The sequence below is a fragment of the Oryctolagus cuniculus genome, chromosome 10 (genome assembly GCF_051225735.1).
Source record: "Oryctolagus cuniculus isolate XC-2025 breed Fujian yellow rabbit chromosome 10, ASM5122573v1, whole genome shotgun sequence".
Classification (NCBI taxonomy): domain Eukaryota; kingdom Metazoa; phylum Chordata; class Mammalia; order Lagomorpha; family Leporidae; genus Oryctolagus; species Oryctolagus cuniculus.
Genome location: NC_142876.1, coordinates 85,528,600 through 85,549,184, shown reverse-complemented (window position 1 = coordinate 85,549,184; position 20,585 = coordinate 85,528,600). Strand labels below are relative to the sequence as shown.

General features: G+C 43.2%; 1 protein-coding gene across 42 annotated transcripts in view; it reads right to left on the bottom strand.

The window, feature by feature from the left end:
* Positions 1-20,585, bottom strand: part of MAGI1 (membrane associated guanylate kinase, WW and PDZ domain containing 1) — a 688,074-nt gene that overhangs the window by 24,162 nt on the left and 643,327 nt on the right. For 33 of the 42 annotated variants that reach the window (XM_008260898.5, XM_070050628.2, XM_070050629.2 and 30 more), the window contains 4 exons: positions 9,757-9,973; positions 6,048-6,131; positions 2,895-2,986; positions 1,314-1,506 (listed from right to left, as the gene is read on the bottom strand). In XM_008260898.5, coding sequence (XP_008259120.3) covers positions 1,314-1,506; positions 2,895-2,986; positions 6,048-6,131; positions 9,757-9,973 — 586 coding nt within the window. Of the gene's footprint in view, positions 1-1,313; positions 1,507-2,894; positions 2,987-6,047; positions 6,132-6,191; positions 7,499-9,756; positions 9,974-14,630; positions 20,431-20,585 lie in introns of those variants that run through there. The other 9 variants (XM_008260894.5, XM_089305976.1, XM_008260895.5 and 6 more) reach the window with 3 other exon arrangements.

Below are 20,585 nucleotides of genomic sequence, written 5' to 3'. Positions count from 1 at the left end.
CAAATGGGTAAGGTTCGTGTCTCAGCTACTTCACTTCTGATCCAGCTCTCTGCTCTGGCCTGGGAAGGCAGTGGAAGATCGTCCAAGTGCTTGGACGTGGGAGATCCGGAAGAAGCTCCTGGCTCCTGGCCTTGGATTGGCCCAACTCTGGCTGTTGGGGCCATTTGGGTAGTGAACCAGCAGATGGAAAACCTCTTTCTCTGTCTTTCCCTCTCTGTCTGTAACTCTACCTGTAAAATAAATAAATAAAATCTCAAAAAAAAAGTATTAAGGACTTGATTATACCTGTTGTTTAACAAGACAGATATATATGATAGGTATTTATCTCACTAATATCAACGCTGTGCAAAATCCATAATATTTTTTCATATTTCTGCAGTAATTCACAGATAGGACACTTCTCCTGCCTCTTCTGCAGTCTGGGGTCTGTCTGAAAGGAGTCTGGGTGGGGCTGCATATGAAGGCCCTTCAAAAAGTTCATGGGCCAATGAATTAGAAGATGAATTTATTCATATTGTGGTACAAAAGTCTCTGGAAATGCATGCTTTTTCATAATGCATTTTCCATAAACTTTTTGAGGGACCCTTCAAGATGAACAATCAAGGTGTGTGCTTCCAAGCAGCTGTAAGTCACCAAAAGGATGCTTGGTACAATTAGCTGTCTCAAATGGTAGACTCCGATAGGCAGTAAAGCATGAATCACAAGAAAGACAAAGAAGGAACGCTAACATCTGCAAGCAGCCGGAGGAAGGAGATTTTCTGAGGGAGGAAGGCTCTATTTGAGGTGATCCTAAAAGGGTCTGTAGTATTTTGAGAACTAGAGTTTGATGCTTGCAGGAAGGAGGTCTCCAGGAGACAGAAGGGCCCAGCTCCACAATCTGCTTGTACAGAAGGAAAAATCTTTCTTTAATAAATAGGACAGGCAAAACAACAGAGTATCGCTAACTTTTCATAAAGCCATTTTGCTGTACAAACCTAGGTTTTGTTCTCTTAAAGCTACAACTCATCTGACATTGATCATGACCTCGCTTATTGAGGATGATCATCGAATGAAGAGGGTACTTATGTTCTGGTCAGCAAGGAGATGGGAGAGAGGTGACCTACGTTCTACCAGCCTTCTAGAATTCTGTGCTCAATAGATGCAAATGGCACGTTATTAAAAGTACTTAAGAACGACAGTCGTTTTGGTGGGGATGAGGGCAGCACACCGGCTGGACGTTCAGAGTTTGATCATATTTGCCAAGATGGACACTCAAGGCTGCAAACAAAACCAACAAACAATGTGCTCTTGGAAGGATTGAAAGAAAAACCTACCAGCAAACACCACCTTACGGCGCACCGTGAGATTGACATGGCCCTGCTTGGCAGCTTGTTGCATGAGCTGGACCACGAGCTGGTGTGATTTTCCAATGACCGGTGTTCCATCCACACAGATTAATTCATCTCCAGACCTCAGGCGGCCGTCAGTATCAGCAGCCCCCAGTGGTACGATGTGCCCGATATAAATCTGTGGAGTAATCAGATGATGGATGAAACACTGCCCTGGTGGTTTGCTACTGCACTGATGGCCTTGACATCCCCCGGAAAAATTCAATTCATGTACTCATGTCTGCATGCATGCCACAAACATATACCGAGCACGCACTGGGTACAAGGCATTGTGCCAGGTACTGCAACAATTTTTAAGTGGTGGCAAGAATAACTCTTTCTGGCTGGGATCCTGTGGTCTTCTCAGGACTCACGCTTTCTCGTAAATCATGTGACTTCCCTTCCTTTGTAAAACCTTTTCTCCTTTCCTATCTGCCTAAGAACTTCACTTTCATAAAATTCTGCTAAATCATCATATTAATACTACTTTCCTTAATAAAGTCCAACACCAAACCTTGAAGAAAATGTGGATCATGAAAAAGCTGTGCGTGGATTTTAATTTTTTTCCACATCAAAATAAACTTATCATTTTAATTTCATTTTCCCACAAACTTTAAAGTGTCCTTGTAAGTACTGTTGAGTGGATGGAGCCAAATCTGCTTTGACATCTCAAGTCTGTAGACTTGTAGCATCTGGAAGCAATGTGGACTTTATATTTAGTGACTGTCAAAGTCACCATTCACTAACCCTGGGCTATAATATTTGTGCCTGCCTTGCATTTCTAGTAGATGATGATGCTACAATTATTTTCTTATGGTCTTAACAGTTTGGAAAAAAATGGGGATTAGTTCCCGGATGTGACGGAGAGAGGACAGAATGCATGTGTATACTAAACGCCTTTAGTACAGTTCCTGGCACACAGTAAGTGCTCAAGGAGTAATAGCTGTCATTATCAGGAGAGAATCAACAATCTAAGTACTTATCTTCAGTTGTCTTTGTTCTTTTCAAAAGAACCTTGTGGTCTTGGACTAAATTTATTCTAAAGCTGCGGAAACAGTGGTGCAGGGAGACTGAAAGGTCTCCCGATCCCTGCTCAGGACTCCTTCTCCGCTTTGGAAAGACAGGGGTCTGGCTCTCTCTCATCTTCCATACGGCCCCATGGAGCTCTCTAGGCAGCAGCTACTCAACACTCCACGGCCACTTCCTGCTGGCAGATGGAGCAGGACTGACAAGAATCAGGCCACTGTTTTATGAGTGATGCCTTTTTCTATTATTCTTTTGGTTTTCCTTTTCCTCACTGGGGGTCTCCAAACACTGTCACTGCACTTTTCATAAGCATTAACACACACTTTTTAAAAAAGGATCGGCTTCCACACAAGTCAGTGAAGAGCCCACACTGCCCCAGATGAAAGGCAGACTCAGTGTAGCATCGAGCTAGGCCCGCATCTTAGTGATCTGTCACTGCCACTGATCTGCTTTGAAGTCTTCGAAAACAGCTCTGGGGAGAGAAGCAGACAAAAGACTCACAGGTTCCCCTGGTTCATTTCCACCCAGAATCCGAAATCCAAATCCAGTTTCTTTTCTCCAGAGGAAGATGTCCTGTTCCTGGTAATCTGGAACTGCAGGGAGGGGAGAGGGCAGGAAGATTACTCGACTGATAGAAGGGGTTGCACCCGGAGCATGCACACAACGAGACAAGACAAGGATGGGGCTTGCGCAGATAGAAGCTTGCATCCCAGGTACAGAAACAAAATCACCTGGACAGGTGAAATCAGAGAAGACAAGGAGTGAAATAAAACCAAGAGGAAGTCTCACTGAGTGCTTAAATGCTTCAAAGGACTAAGCACTATTGGGTAATTCCTCGTCCACCCCAGGCCATTATCCCCAACGAAGCCAAAGTCAGCAGGAACTACCTTCCTCAGTACTGTTGCAAGGGGGAATTAAATGAATTAAAATCGTTATGTGCCCAACCCCACAAAGTGGGTGTCTCTGTCCAGGAAAAGACTTCACGCTAAGTCAGGGGCCCTCTGAAGCACTAGTGGGCTCTGAGGATGCCAAAGTCCCATTACGTCAACTGACATCTTAGCAACCAGAGGATGGAAGGCAACAGCTTGGGTTAAAAGGAGTTTGCAACTTATCTTTAAGTCATTTTTTTCCTCCTTAAAATAAACAAGATCAGCAATGCTAATAAATCGATTTGGTAGCGTGTTTTTTTGCCAAAAAATTTTTTTACTGTCAAACACTCTAAAATTTCCAGTTATCAAGTTTATGATGATTTCAATATAATTAGCAAAAAACAGCAAAACTTGCACATCATGTAAGCCCATGGTGATAATAATAAGAAGGTTCTCATTGTTAAAATAACAGCTTTACTCTAGGATTTGCCTATGTTATCTCAACATTATTAAGTATTGTTTATTATCCAGTAACTTGATTTTATTTTCAATACTCCCTAATGATCTAGGACTTGAAACTTCAAAAATCTTATATATTGGGAGACAAGTGGGGCCAGTGTTATCGTGCAGATTAAGCCACCACCTATAATCCCAGCATCCCATAGGAATGCCGAGTCCCAGGTGCTTCACTTCTGATCCAGCTCCCTGATAATGCACCTCAGAAAGCAGCTGAAGATAGTGCAAGGGCTTGGGCTCCTGCCACACATGTGAGAGACCCGGATGGAATTCCAGGCTCCTGGCTTAGCCAAGCTCAGCCTCTGCCATTGCAGCCATGTTGTCAGTGAGCCAGAGGATAGAAGTGCTCGCTCGCTCTCTCTCTAACTTTGCCTTTCAAATTAATAAAATAAATCTTAAAAACAGAGAAGTAATTTCCAGGAGGAAATGTTTATTGTATAAGAAACTATTGTATATACTAGTCTGTTCCTTCACTAAGATAATAAAAAGGGTTATTTCTGTTTAATTCCCATTTAATATTTTAATATATGCATATAGTGTTTTATGACCTATAAAGTGACAAAGTTTGTATTTGAAGAGAATATAAATGAGTTGCAATTACATTAGAATGAACTGCAACCTAAAGGAGATTTTTAAATGCTGCCCTGTTGGGCTAAAGGAGCATGTAGGCCTGGGCATTAGATTCCTGTCTTCTCCACTTTCATACATAGGGACAGGGGGAAGAAGGTGGTGGTTTAGACTTCATGTCCGTAAGAGCTATCCATTTTTAGTGACTCACCCACAGCTTAAGATGAAGGGTGAATGAAGATGCCAAGAAACTAAATGCCCAGGTAAACACAAGTGAAGAGTTTGGGTTGAATATTTTTTGCTTGAGCTGCTTAATGCCCCAGCCTTACACATGTGCTTTTGATCCAATCCTTTTGTTATTGTAATTGCTGAAGCTAAGCTGCAGAACACCACGGAACAAGGAGCTCAGCTACCTCACAGGATTCCCACAAACACAATCTGAGAGTAGTATTTTCTTGAGCACACTACGGTAACACTATTTGCTTTCTGTTTGAGTAGCTGGGTAAAGGGATTTGCTGTAATAGACTCTGTGAAACAATAAATTAAACCAAGTGTCTCCACATTTGGTTCACTTCAGCTGGTGGATTATCACCCAAATGTACGGGATGCCTTACAGGCAGCGATGCGTTCCTTGGCAGGGGTTCTGGGTCAGCTAAGTGAGCGCCCTTTCTGTGAATAACAAAGGGGCATCTGTACAGGCCTCCAGCCCAGACCCATCCTTCTCAGCATCCTTTAACACAAGGATATCTGTCCATCCTACAGGGACAACAAACGTAGCAAGTTTCTGCCTTCTTCTGCTCATTAAGATAGAAGCGTTCATGGTATGGGAGGTTGTGGCCAAAAAATCCCCAAACTTATCAAAGAGTTTAGACCACAGGAAAACAAGTGTTTATTTTGCTCTGGGAATCAGTGAGAAATGGCCAATTTATTTCAAGAGTTTTCTGTAGATAAGGAAGATGCTCAATGGACGTTAGACACACCGAGAAACACAAACACTGACACACAGACATATTACAAAGAAAGTCTTTTAGTACTTTAGCGATGAGATATGTTTCCTCTTCCACCTGCTAAATGCCATTTACCCAAGTCTATCACTTTGGTGACAAATCAGTAGTCATACATATAAGGGGATTATAAAATCTCTGACACCTTATCTTCATAGAAGCATTGATGTTTCTAAATTACTCCAAGAAAATGATTTGTTCTCCTCTTCACTTCAGACAGATTTTATTAGAAATAAGATTTTCCTGATACTAATAATACTTTCCTTCGAGTGAGGTTAAATCAAATAGAGCTGAGAAAAATCACCTGCCATTTTCTTCATTTTTAAGTCCTTGTACAGGGAACCATTTCAATGGTTAATCTTTGGGTAATGCCATTGACAACTCAATAAAGCAGTTAAAAGACTTCCTTTGATAACTAGAAAAAAAAAATGGAATCACCAGGATTTAAGAGAAATCCCCTGATGTCTCCATTACTACAGACATACAATGCATTTCCAGACTAGGCAAAAACATGCACATAACTTTTTATTTCATGCGGCCTTTGGCTTACGCTTGGTCAACAAGCGCGTCAAAGTACTTTCCTCCAAGGTGTTTCCCATCCCTCCTTTCCCGAGTTTCTCCCCAGGCCTCCAGACCAATGGGCACACTGAACAGGATGAATGATGATGGAGAAACAAAAGTTTTCGGTATATCCTTACTCTGACATTCTCCAAAATTCGTGGAATTGATTTCTCTCTCTCTTTCACCCTTGCTCAATCCCGACGCAGGCGAAGGTGACATAGCTGCAATATTAATTTCACAGTTTTGCAAAGCTTAATGTATGTGTTTTCTCTTTTAGTTCATTTTAAATCAGTTTTGATTGATCAGGGGTGTGTAGGTTAGCTTTCACAATGAAGATCCTGGCTGCTATGGACTGTAAATGACAACAGTTTCATCTATGTTTTCTTCTTTCTTTTTTCCACAGTCAAAAAACTAGTATTTACAATTGTACTACTCAGTTTCCTAAAACCCCCATTACCATCTTAAATGCCTCATATTTAATTATAACCAAAAGCACACATTCTCAAATGACCTTTTCCAGTCACATCATGCACCATAGAAAGTTTTCCTGAATCCTTATTGCATTTTGGAAAAAAAAAAAAAATTATGTCTGTGCCATTGTTGCACTCCAGCATTTATTTAAAAGACTATAAAGTTCCTGAGTAGAATTCATTCTTGTACTAACAAATGTTCAGGTTAATTCCAGGCAGTTCCAACCAGAACAGTCTTTATATTTAGAGATGCAGATCATCAGGTCTATCGGAGGTTTGAACAAACACACAAAAAGGAGCTGTTGTAATGGATATAAAAATACAAAAGTACACACAAGCTCCTTACGCTCACTATGATAAACAGGCTCACTCATCAACTCCACCTTGGAAGCAAGTTATCTTCAAAGCATGCAGGCTGAAGATGACAGTGAATGTGGCAACTCTGAGCATTTTTCTATCCTGACTATACTATAAATAGTCCAAATTTCAACTGAAAACTTTAGAATTTCTTTTGTAGTAAACACTACTGCATACATGTCACTTTTCCCAAACATTTACTAATAAGATTGCACCAATGTCATTTTTAAAGATATGGAAACAAATAGAATACGAGCTAGAGAAAAGATAAAACAGACGACACGGCTTTTAGTGGACCTCAATGTGTGTCTTTGTTTGCTAATTAAACAGTGAAATCCTTCATAGCGTTTCACGGACACATCTGTAACTCGGAGTGATTCATTTTGACCCTGTTTTGTTGAAGATGGTCATATCGAGATTATGGTATTTTGCAAAATACTTAGAGCACATGAAGGAATGTGATCAGAGATTTATTAATATCCATGTTGCCCTTTTCAATAACATGAAATGCAAGAACAAACTATCTGCAACAAAAAGGGGATGAAAAGGCTAAGGTGCTATTGCTGCCTTCAGTATTCCCGCTTGTACTCTTCCTATTTCACTTTGAAGGAAGGGGACACAGAATGGCATCTATCAAGGCCACACACTGTATTTTTTTTCTCCGAAGACAAGATACAGAACAATCTAGAGGGATGGCAGAAACTGTGATAAAACAAAACCTTGATCCAAAGATGAGATAGATGCAAGTTCTTTTGTGGGTGCTGTGAAAAGAAGAAAATCTGTGACAGATATTGAATAATTACTGTTGGAAGGAAATCCTCCCATCATGATCCTCTTTTAGCAGCAAGGAAGAGATCCCTATGAATTTAACATCAACTAGATTGCTACCACCACTCAATTACGGAGTTTCCAATCATCACAAAGACATTGATTCTCATTTCTGCTGCTATATCCCACTCCTTAAATGCGAAAGAAGGTGAAGAAACAAAACTGGTAGCATTACAAATATTTTGGTTTGGCTGCCATTTGAACTACCTTCAATGTTTACAAACATATTCCATTTTTGGGGGTGCAAATTTTTTAAAAATTTGGAGAACAAATTTGGAGAAACATTTCCTTCCATTAGGGTCAAAATGGCATTTGAGCCTGAGACTTCTCTTGAACAGTCAGTTAGAATTGTCGATTCACGATGTCTCTGCTGGCACTTGAGAACACGATTTATTTTAGTACAAAGTGATTCATACGCAGAAAACTCAATCATAAATGTGTGCCGTATTGAGAAAAGCAGGAGCGGGGTCAATAAAGCAATAGCTCAAGATCCATTGAAGTTGGGCCATTGATCGGAGGAGCCACACACTTAACAGCGAAGGGAAAGCACCACTCTTCCCCTCTGGAAAACATCTGTCCAATGGCTTTCTTCAGTGAAACTGGTACAACTCGTGAGGAGACCCAGTGAGGACAGACCCGGGTTTATACTTAGCATCTACTGTATAGGAGGGATATTTCAAATGCCAGCTTCATCTGCTTTGGCCTGGCTTCCAGGGCATTTTAGGGGTGGTGGGTGGTGTTTCTAGTCCAAGGACTGTAAAAATCCCAGCTCAAATTAGCTGGCTTTTGTCAGCATCGTGAACCCTTAACCCAAACCGCCTCTTTAGCTGCACATGCTGTTATAGCAAGGCGGCAGTACAACAGTTCTCCCATGAGGAGGAAAAGGATGGCAGGACCCTGAGCAGCATCAAACATCTGATCTTCAGCAGGACCTCGGGCCAACTTTCCTTCCCACACAGGGATGCTGGCCTCACTCAAGCCTCAGTGAGCAGAGGAGATGCAGCACAGGGGAGGCCATGCGGCACCTCACGTTCTCTGCACCGTGACTCTCTGAACCTCAGGCATACATCCAAGCAGAACCCGTGCCTGGGTGAGGCAGGGACCGAGAGGGTGGGCACAATGACTCTCCTCTGTTTTTCCTCTCCTCTGGCTCCTTCATGAACCCAGGGTCCTCCCTCCAGACTTGTTCTCTCCTGTCCCATGGCAACCACAGGAAACCAGGGGTGCTCACCCTGCGGTTCTTTTACCTAGGCCAACCAAACTCATCGAAAGTCAGCAACAGCCAAAAACAAAAACTAAACAAACAAAAAGACCTACACACACAGCAAAAAAGAACCCAAAAAACAAAAAAACACCCAATTTGTATCTGAAACTAAAGCATTTTAGGAGTCCATTTGCTAAGATCCAATAATGATGATTCATGATGAAGAGTCTTTAGAAATTACTTGAGAATAAGTAGCACGACATTAAAGAAGAGGACATTAAGTTTCTCAGAGCCAAGAAGTTACAAGGTACACCATGACTAGCTCATATTTATAGAACGGTAAAACCAAAGGAACAGATTGAACTGCTGTATAAATAATTCAAGCACCAACTACTCACTGTTATTTCTCTTTTTTTCTTCTTGAGGGGAATGTTGAGAAAGACTGAAAATGGTTACCAAGAAAATCACCACTATTTTTCAAAACCAAGAAAGAGACTGCTAAGAAAGCATTTCATTTCTTCTCATTACCCCTGCCACATGAACCAATCATGTTTAGGTTCTCCTGTGTTTCGGGGCCACGTCCCAAGACCTGAGCTCCGCGTGTGCCCCCATCTGCGCTTAGGGGAGAATTAATGACACAGCAGCTCTTATCTGCCCCTTCTTGTAACTTAAAGGGAAATCAAATCCATTTTTGATGCAGATCACTTCTGTGGTGACCATTCATTTCTGCATCCCCCCTTCCCATGCACACACACACGCCCACACGCACACACACACACACACACAAACTGCAGACAGAAGACAGAACGGAGTTTCCAAGAATTTCTAGTCCACTCTATGTGTTCTGGGAAGCTCCAGCCTTTCACCCCACCTGACCTCTACCCAGGATACACCCAGAAATTCTTCCATTTTCTTTAAGTCTCAAGAGAAAGCGGGAGCCTCCCCCAGGAGGGGCCATGGGCAGGCAGGAATCAGGGTATTACTCACGTCGGTTTTCATACATGCTCCTGGACTGGGCCCAGATTTTAAAAGGATCTGGTTTTCTCTGCCCAGAGCTGTCAGTCTGGTCTGGAGCTGAGGCTTCCGCAGGTGGGTACTCGGGGAGCACCTGAGTGCTGTGGCTTGGGGACGCCGTGTGCAGGCTTCGATGGCTCGCAACACTGTGCTGCGAACTACTCTGGCTGTCTTTCCTTTCCAGTGGTTGCTGAGAGCAAGCGAGAGGGGTGAGAGGAGATTATTACTGGGTTCCACCAGTGGGTGTTTTCCACCAGCTCGTCTTTGTTCAGCACTTCTGCATACACAGACATCAATACATCAACAACATTTTGGCTTCCACCTTTCTTCAGCAAAGGCTGAATGCAGATAAATCCCCAGGTGATTGGCAGACAGACAGAGGGGCGGGCTAGAGAGAAACACATAATCACAAACCATACAGTTCTCTGGGCTGTAGCGGAAAACAAATCCAATTTTCAACGCAGGTTCCCGGCTAAGATACTGGGCTCATTTCTTGCAAGATTTATTAGTTTTAATATCCCCATTTTTGAACCAAAATATGTGACACAAAACACCACGAGTGGTTTAACTTAAAGGCTATAATATCCAGAAAAATAAGATCATGTCTGAGGATTTTCTTGGGGAGTCCAGGTCTTGCACCTTTTAATAATAATAATAATACTCCTTTCTATGCATTTGCCACTAGCCTTTCTTGACTACAAGAAACAGAGGTCAGAACTTGAAAAAAAATCATGCCTAGCATTAAGCAGTGCACTAGTGCTTACAGGTAAAAGAGGTCTTCAAAAATTCATGGAAAATGTATATGATTTAAAAAAAAAAACTATGCACTGGTTTCATTTTTTGTTCCAAAATAATTCTCTTTTCATTCCTTTCTTCCCACAAATGCTTCTGAAGTACTCTTGCATAAAAGTAACAATCCAACCAAGAGTTTCTTAATTCCTACTTTTGCTGGCATGATGTGTCACCTCTTGAACTGCTGACACTAGCCTTGGTTGAAAACCAAGATCCAACTTTATACTTGGGTTGATCTCTGGGGGTCAGTCTTCTTAGATCAGTCTTCTTAGTGTGCAACTTGCCCAAAGTCCAAATGTATTCAAAAGGGAAGAATTCCACTTAAATTTCAGTAGAATAAGCAAGTTCCTGTTCATTAAAACTGCTTAGCAAAGACCCTTCCCATTTTACAAAATGCTCTGTCTGAAGGGTGACTGAACAGAGAGCAAAATCTAATGGGAAGAAAAACATTAGGTAGGAAAGAAAATAATTTTAGTTCTAATTTTGTCCAATAAAAGACTACGACAATATCTGGTGTTTAGTTTCCCAAATTCAAAATAAAAATCCTGGAATAGTGTCTCCTACAATGCACACCTGCTTAAGAACATCAAAAACAGAGAGGACAGACAGGAGAGGTATTTATCTGCATCCTTTCTTGTATGTCCTATATAGCTTACGTATTAAAAAGTATCTTGTAGGATCTTTGACTTCAAGCACTCCGGCTCCCTCAAGTTCTTGACAGTGTCCAAACTTTCTACCTGGTATTACAATGACTCTTATCACTGCTGCCTCCCCAAGTACCCTCCATTATTCCTTCCCCAGGAATTATGCTAGAAGTTTCCAAAGTCATTAAATTCTCAGGTCCCTGCCAGTCCTTTCTTTGAAACAAGTATTTAAACAAAGCCCAAGGAGGACAAAGACTTCATTTGTGCTTGATTACTACAGAACTGAATACAGGCTTTGGCAAGAATTTACAGTTGAGAAAAACTGGGCATATATTTAAGTGAAAGTAAGACAGACCATTTAAAAGTATACATGGTTTGCCTGATGGAGAAAATTGAGGACCATATTCTAAGGTGGCAGAGGGATCTTAGTAAAACTGTTTCATTCACTCTGATTCAAAGGAGAACAAACTTTGGTGAAGAGGCCAGCAAAGCAGGTTGACATTGGCTGGGAGAGGGAGGGGTCATCAGAACTCATCACTACTGCTGTCTTTGGAGGCGAAATGCCCAGCTCAGCCCCGGATGGATTAGCATTCCGGACACTTGAAATAGAACTTGGCTCTGCCAACTTCCAACAGCGTCTTCTGCAACAGTGAATTCAGCTCTCAGGGTTAGGGATCTGACTCCTGTCCCAGGAAGGGTACTGCTACCTGCCCTCTAGCTACCTGGCAGACACAATGAAGATATTCAGTGTCAGAAAAATGTTAATGATGAAGACCATACCCATTCTCTTTGCATTTCCCATTGTTTTTCTCTTCAACGGAGTCTTTACAAGGGTTTTCCTCATTTATGATGTGAACCCCACGCTATAATGCACACAGCAAAGTGAGATTATGAGTGCATTTCCCCTATAATCCTCAGAGTTTCCTGTATTGCCTATTTTTTTTAAAAAAATAATACACACAGAATATTTTTATAATCAAGACCCAAATTAAAGTTACTTTCACAATGAATGAATCTCAATAGATAGAACGAAGATGGCTGCTTTATGTTTTTGGTCCCCTCTGTATGTGGTGGTGGTGGTGGTGGTGGGGAGGTGGAGATTTTAAATTAACAGCAAGTAACCCAGTAAAGATCTCTGCATCTACCTTAGAGCTGTAGGTCTCCTGTACATGCCCATCTACTCTTGGTTCTTCAAGTAAGTAGCAGATCCAAGATTCTAGGATGGATCCAGCCACACAAAATTCACTTCATAGTTAAAAATGGGTTCCTGGACTGCAAACTCTAGTCCCTGACTTCACAAAAGCTTGAGTACTGCAGGGCCACCCGAGAGCAGCGTTCACTCTGCTTCTTTGTGAGGTTATTTGGCAGTCCCTGTGCTACTGCCTCCTTGGGTCATTGTCCTTGAAATCTAACTTGAACTTCTTCCAATGGATTTCTCTTCCAGAACTGGAGAAAAACACCTCACTGGCAGCAGCCCTGCTCTATTGAGAGTCTAATAAAACTTCCAGACTTTCTCTTATAGAAATGTCTGTGTGCTTCCACACATATACCCAGATCTCCATGCATACAGATTTAGCAAGTCACATCAGGGGTTTGCAAGACTCCTGGATGTCTGTCCTGGTAGGACAAATCTCTCTCTGACATGGAGAGTCCAGATCTCATCAGTTTAACTGGAGAGACGGCTCTGCCACAAACTGTGTGTGCAAATGAAGTCTTCCGCAAATGTATGGGTCATTTTCCAAATTATAACACCGTTTCTCACCTCCGCAGTAAATGACTCATTTAGGCCCAATACAACACAAAATGACAGATACGTTCTGGGATGAAATAGCTCACTGCCTCTCAGTCAAACTGTACCTTGGAGTCCTTTTTAAATGCCACCTCAACTCTGTCCCTCCATTTGGAAAATAAATATAAAAGAGCACCCTGACAATGTGCTCCAAAAACTGCACCACCACGGAACTGTCACTAACCGTTATTATATAAATGGCACACTCATGGGCTAAATAAACAACAATCCCGAAGCATCTTGGCTTTTCCTGTGGATAAAACTGAGCCCTCACTCCATGTTCCTTCTCAAACTCAATTATGAAAACTCCTTAATTTGAAGATGCATTCTGCATTACACATCTTGTGGGCACTCTGGGTTTTCGGAAGCTATACTGTACATGTGTGTAGAAGTTTCCATTTTCTTTCAGCATGCTATTTAGTTTTGATGTTGTCCTTTATTTGGCCAGAGCCCAGAATCTTGGAGCAGAAAAGCCATGTTTCTAGGTCTCTCAGTCTGCAGTCCACTTGCATGCCTTTTTAGCAGCCTGAATGACCTCGCAGAAGACTTGAGGCATGAGAATAAGCTCCCTGTTTTAGCACAGGACCAGGTTCACAACTAATGTGATTATCTTCTACCTTAGTTTGCTAGGTAAAAACACCAGCTCCAAGACAAGAAACTACACTAGAAGACACACTCTCAATTCTGTTAACAGAAGGACAGAAGCATCTAGCACAGCAATGCCAGAAATTGGCCCTCCTGTAACACACTTACTTACACATCCAGTTAATACAATCTGATCGTTTACTGGATGTCTGAAATGGAGGGATACAATGGATACGTAAGACAGAGAAACAATGAGCTCTTGAGTCTTTATCTAACTGTGTGCATATGTATGTCTGTAGAAGTATCCATAATACTTTGAGAACATATTCCAGTGTCCTTTAGAGAAGTAGTAACAAGAAATCTTTGGGTATACATGTTTGGTATACTGCTTAAGCCACCACATGGGAAGTGATATTCCATATCGCAGCATGGCTGGTTCATGTCCTGGCTCTCTTCTGGTCCAGCCTGGGAAGCAGCAGGTGATGGCTCAAGAATTCAGATGCCTGCCACCTATGTGTGACACCTGAATGGAGTTCTGGGCCCCTAACTTTGGCTTGGTCCAACTCTGGTTGTTGCAGGAATTTTGGGCACAAACCAGCGGATGGAAGTTCTCCCTCTTTGCCTGTTTCTCTACCTTTGAAGTAAAGTAGAAGTAAATACATGCATACAGCCTTAGGAAGAACATTCCATTAATGGCCATAGCTAAGTCCCCAGGACAAAAATGAACTGGGGCTGTTTGAGGAACTGAAAGGCTATTGTGGCATAACAAGGAGATGTAGCAGCCTGAGATGAACTTGGAGGCCAAATAATGCAAAAGACTTGGGGGCTACTATAAAGAGTCTCTGTTTCATTCTTAGCTCAAGAAGGGGAATTCATTCATGAATTCAAAGTATGGATGTGCCAACAGCCAGCATATTTCCAGAAAGTTGGGTCTGGCTACTGGTAGGACATGGATTGACAGGGAGAGGAGTGAAATCGGAGAGCCCAGTCAGGAGGCGATTCCTTCCCTCCACGCAAGGCACCTGGGGTGGCTTATACTGGGGAAGCAGCAGTGATGGAGAGGAACAAATGAGATCAAAGGATATACTGGTGCCAGGTTTAATAGGCAGTGTTGAATTTCTGAATGGGAGAGAGGAGAAGCAAGTCTCCAGTCTGAGTAACAGTTGGACAGGGCTGCCGTATTTAAGACGGGTATTGCCAATGCTAACAGTTGACACTATGCCTCACTATGCTGATATTCATGGAGCAAGACTTTTTTTTTAAATTTATTTGACAGATAGAGTTAGTGAGAGAGAGAGACAGAGAGAAAGGTCTTCCTTCCATTGGTTCACTCCTCAAATGGCCGCTACGTCCGGAGCTACGCTGATCCAAAGCCAGGAGCCAGGTGCTTCCTCCTGGTCTCCCATGCAAGTGCAGGGGCCCAAACACTTGGGCCATCCTCCACTGCATTCCCAGGCCACAGCAGAGAGCTGGACTGGAAGAGGAGCAGCTGGAACCAGAACCCGGTGCCCAACTGGGATGCTGGTGCCACAGGTGGAGGATTAACCAAGTGAGCCATGGTGCCGGCCCCAGAGCAAGACTTTTATTTTGGAGTCTGAAATCACAACCTACTAAGAAGGCAGTGTTGGGGGAGAGGGGGCTCTATGTAAAACAAAACAAAACTCCACAAAGGTCCTTGGCCATATATGGGTCCTGAACTTGCATTACAAGACCTTTTAAAATAAAACTACCCACCTCCTTGAAATGAATTATTTCCTTACTATTTACTGTCAGGCCAGGGAAACTGGGAAGATACACTGGTTTTTATAAATGGAAATGGGGAAAAAAATCAACTCATCAGTATTTCACAGAATGATTTAGAAATGGAGGTACTTATACAGTGAACTGAAAATACTTGCTCGGAAGAGCAAATGAATACAGACAGCACTTAGGAGCTTAAATGATGAAAAGAATTCATGTGGCTTAAAAATGACAAATCGATCCATTTTAAAGCAAAATTATTTACAGTTCACTTCTCTGCCAAGACCGAAGGCCACTGCAGCGATTTGCATGGACAACAGGAAAAACTCCAAGTGCGGATGAGGTATGAGGCCAATGTCATTAAAAGGTTGTACAAGAATCTGACACCCAAATCCAAGCCAAAACACAGCACGGCCTAACTGTCTGTCTACTTCTTTTATCACTTATGGGACGATTTCCTCCAAAAAGCCAGGCAAGAGGAGTTAGCGGAGAAGAAAAGGGAATGCATCGATTGGATATGAAAATAACCCTGGTTCACACTGAATGTTTTAAAGGAATCTAAGACAACGGCCAAGTCTGTCTTTTGGAGGGCTCCAAAGGGTTGGGAGCAGGAGCTGCTGTGGGAGGCAGGAGCCAGGGGGCTCACTTAAGTAACCCTGTATCTTTTCCAAGCACTCCTCTCCCTGCTTCTCCTTGGAGACTGGGGAAGCTTTGATGGGATCTATTACTGTGCCGGTTGTCAGATGCCTGGCGTCAATAAAAAGAAAGACAGACTCCAAGATGACTGGGAGAGTCGGAGAATGAGACAGGGTTCATAAACCCGAATGAGTCAGCCAGGGTCATGTCATGTGCACCATTTCTAAGAGGCCTTTGTGTGTCTTCCCCTCACATCTCTTACTGACTGGTTTTCAGAAACTCCTGTTAGCACCTCTGGCAGGGGAAAGGGACAGAGGACCGTGCTGCAGAGACTTGTCACTATGCCTACTCTTTAGTTTGCTAAAAAGAGGTTGCTGAAGGGAGTGCCCTGCCTGCTACTCTGTGGTCTCTCTATGAGAATTTGTGCAAGAAGATTTTTAGTAACTGAAGAAACTGTGTCTCCTCACTGAAACGGTGCACTTTCTTTTATCTGACAACAGCAGCAACCAAAGAATATGCTTCCCTTCCTGTGCTGCCTGGGCAGCTGGGGAGCTCCAAAGAATTCCATACTCCATCATGGCATTGAACTCAATCTTGGGTCTGGATTTTGTAGGACTACTTCACTGAGGTTGTTGTAATTAGCAGCTGACTGATTCTTCGTTATGTGTGTACTTGGTTCCATATTATATTTCCGCTCTATTTACTTTGGAAACTCCATGCTCAACAGACTTTCATCTCCATAAGGTAAGGGTCTCTAGGGATTTGCCTGCAGATGGGGTTATTGGTTCTCTCTTTCCAGTTCCAAGAAGGCAGGAATGTTTTCTGTTTTAGCTCTTGCTGAATACTGGAACCGGTCTGACACAGAAGATACTCCATAAATACTTGTTGATAAAATGAATCCATAAGAAGTTCTGGTAATTTGAATTCTATTTCTAAAAGGAGACATCAATAAACCATCTGTTTGCAAGCTGAAAGAAGGGAGGCGTTGGGGCTGGCATTGTGGCATAACGGGTAAAGCCACCGCCTGCGACACTGGCATCCCATATGGGTGCTGGTTCATGTCCCAGCTGCTACACTTCCAATCCAGCTCCCTCCCAACGGCCTGGGAAGGCAGCAGAAATTTATGCAACTGCTTTGTCTATTGCCACCCAAGTGAGAGATCCAGATGAAGCTCCTGGCTCCAGGCTTCAGCATGGCTCAGCCCTGGCCATTGCAGCCACTTGGGGAGTAGACCAGTGGATGGAAGATCTGTATGTATGTGTGTGTGTGTGTGTGTGTGTGTGTGTCTTACCCTCTTTTTTAACTCTTTCAAATAAAGAAAGAAATCTTAAGAGGAAGAAGAGAAGTGATATGACCCTTTTACTTATTGAAGTATTTCCAGTGCCTTGCTCTGAACTTAATACTTAAAGGTTCTCAGTATTAGTTTACTAAATAAATGAATGAATGGGTAAGTAAATGACAGATGAGTGTAAAGAATGGACAAATGAACAGATGATGCGTGGACAGACGAATAGATGAGCAGACAGACAAAAGGGAGAAAGTAAAAGAGGAGTCAGAAAATGACCAGCGTTGTGGCACCGTGGGTTAACCAACCACATGCTGGCATCTCCTATCAGAGCACTGATTTGAGTCCTGGCTGCTCCACTTCTAATCTAGCTCCCTGTTTATGTGTCTGGGGAAGTAGCAGATGATGGCCCACATGCTTGGGCCTCTGCCAAGTAGATGGCAGATCTGGATGGAGTTCTGTGCACCTGGCTTTGGCTGGACCAGGCCTGGCCACTGACAGCATATGGGGAGTGAACCAGCAGATGGAAGCTCTCTTTCCTCCACCCACTCCCCTGTCACTTTACCTTTCAAAGTATTTTTTAATGAATAAATATATTAATAGATGTTGATTTTAAAATTTATGGTTTGGTGTGATGTTCCGAGTTTTAAATCCTCACTCACTAGGTCTTAGAGTAACTTGGACTGAAAGTCTCAGTTAAACAAGTTTCTAGTCTGGCTGATTAAGCTGGGCAACAGAATCAGTTTTCCAGAGAGGTCTAAAACGTGACACCAAATATGTCTTATTTTTGTCTCTGCCATTTGGCAGGAAAATGTCCAATGGGATGGAAGCCCAGGTATTGAATTAATAAAATTTTATTAAGACACTGTCATGGTCTCTAGTGAGTATATAAACCATAAATTCAACATTTAAACTCAATCTAGTAGGCGAAATTGCTTATTAAGAGTAAGCTATAGGGACCACCCTGGAGGGAAATAAGATAAAAAAAGGTAAGTCCTTCGTTTCCAATAAAAACCCAATGACTGAATTATTGGGGGGAGGGGGCGGGGAACAGGAATGAGGGCAAAGAGGAGCGGTCAGTCACAGGAGCAAGGCGACAATCGCAGGAGCTTCTAAGCAGAAAACAGCATGGCTCGGGGTTAAGACACTAAATTCACGGAGCTGTGAGCAGATCTAACCCAGCACAACCCGTGGTGTCTCATCAGACAGCCTCTCCAAGGGACCCTGTCTGCGGTTAACTGAAAGGTTTTCTGGTTCCAGGACATCCCGCTTCCTCGTGGATTCCCTGACCCCCACCAGAAACATCTCATCATCATCTGCGTCTCTGGCAGGACACGATCCCAGTGCAAACTGGCAAAGCTTTCCATCCACCTGTACAGAGCCCCCACTGGTCACAGATGTTAGCAACGCTCCTCTGCCAACAGCAGACCTTGGCAGATGCCCCCCACGTTTTGTACGGCAGCTGCTAGAGCGTGCCAGTAATGGCGTGAAAACCATCATCCCTGTCCTGGCACAGAAATCGAGGAAGGACGAGCCTCCAGCTGGGGGCTTGTTCTCTGCTAACCCAGCAACACACCACTCTCTTAGCTTGTGGTAATTAAGAGCCAGCAGACTGTGGGCAAAGCAGTTAAGAGAGCTTTTTTTTCCCCTAGGAATGCAGCCCAAGTAATTGGCTTGCTGCTTGCTAATGGCAAGGCTTCTACAAAAATAAATTGTCATAGGGAATTCTCTTAACCGACTTGCTGAAGGCAGGCTGTATACCTGTTTGATACACCTTTTGAGTTCACCAAATAATTTCCAAACACTTTGGGGAGGAAAAGATGTAAATGAACTACAGAAATCCTTTTTTGGCACTGCAAGTGCAAATGGGATGCAACACAGGAAAGAACACCTTGCTACCTGATGTCACCTTACCTGTGCAAAACTGCTATGCTCCCCACAGTAGGTTCCTTGCCAAGACTCCATCCATCAGCCAAGCAGGGCTGGGGTGGGGGTGGAGGAGGGAAAAAAGGTGGCTCATGCTAACTTAAGCTCATGAGCTGCACCTGCCAGATCTGCGTCTATTTGTCTGAAGGCTGAATGGGTTTCTGACTATGACCCAGGGCCAGGGAGAAACACATGTGCCCATGCACACACTCGGCCATCTCTGTGGCTCCAGCTTAGGCACCAGCCAGCCCTTTTTTGCCTGGACATTAACACAGACTGACAGGGGCCGCAGCCCTGAAGTCAATGCTTCCAACCAGCACGGCGCTATGCTATCAGAATCACAGCAATTATTGCAGGTTTTTCTCTCGGGAGAACTTGGGAGTGGGGTTTCAGAATGCAGGAAGCTCCCTCTCTCATCTCCTTAATAAACTTCTGTCTCGCGCTGCCAGGCTTGGAGACAGGTGGAAAGAATTCAGCTGCAGCGCTGTAAGCCGCAAAGTTTTAAAGCTTTTCCTTTCCTGGATGCTAGAAAGCTGTAAATTTCCCCTCCCTCCAATCTTCTAAGCCATATGGAAACACCCCCAGCTTTATCCTAATTTTAATGAATTAGGAAGCCCCTTCCACCCAGATCAATTTCATTGGAGCTCCAGATTTTGAGTTTTTCAACAGCATTCTAATTTGTTGTCAGTGCCCCAAGAGCAAAAGCCCATACACCAAGCAAAGCACTATCTCTAAGCTATTAGCTAACATGTCAACTAGGTAATGCATCTTCAGAGAAACCAGATTAGAAAGGACAGCAAAACATTGATTTTTTTTTTTTTTTAAGAATCCTCTACCTGCAGCATAATGCTGCTAAACCTGGAAAAACAACAAAGGACATTTGCACAGCAAGGAAATGTCTTATTCTCAGCGTTGGGCATTGAATGTTGTTGCATGTGAGCATGGACACACATGCAGGGCAGAGCAATTCATCCTCAAACCAATCGGCTTTGTATTTTGTAAATAATTCACCATCCAGGGCATAAGGCAGCTCGGGGAGAGAACGGGCAGCCATGTGAACGGCTGCGAACACCAGTTGAGAGCAAAGCTACTCGGAACAGGTGGAGCTGCCTCTTCCCATCCCTCCAGAGGAGACAATAGCATTTGCATCAAGTTCAAACAGCTAAGAAACTCATCCCGTGAAGGAGAGTTGTGATGCAATGGTACAGAGACGATTCCAAACATGCATTCTGTACCCCGGCTCCGGCAACCTGCCCACAAATCACCACACAGTTAAAGGCAAGCCCAGATACCTTCTATACCAAGCAGATCCCCAGAACTTAATAAAAGGAGACCTGGCCCCTGTCTCTTCCCCAGCCACTCTAAAACCCATTTAATGAAGTGAAGCTGGACCGTGAACCCTCCC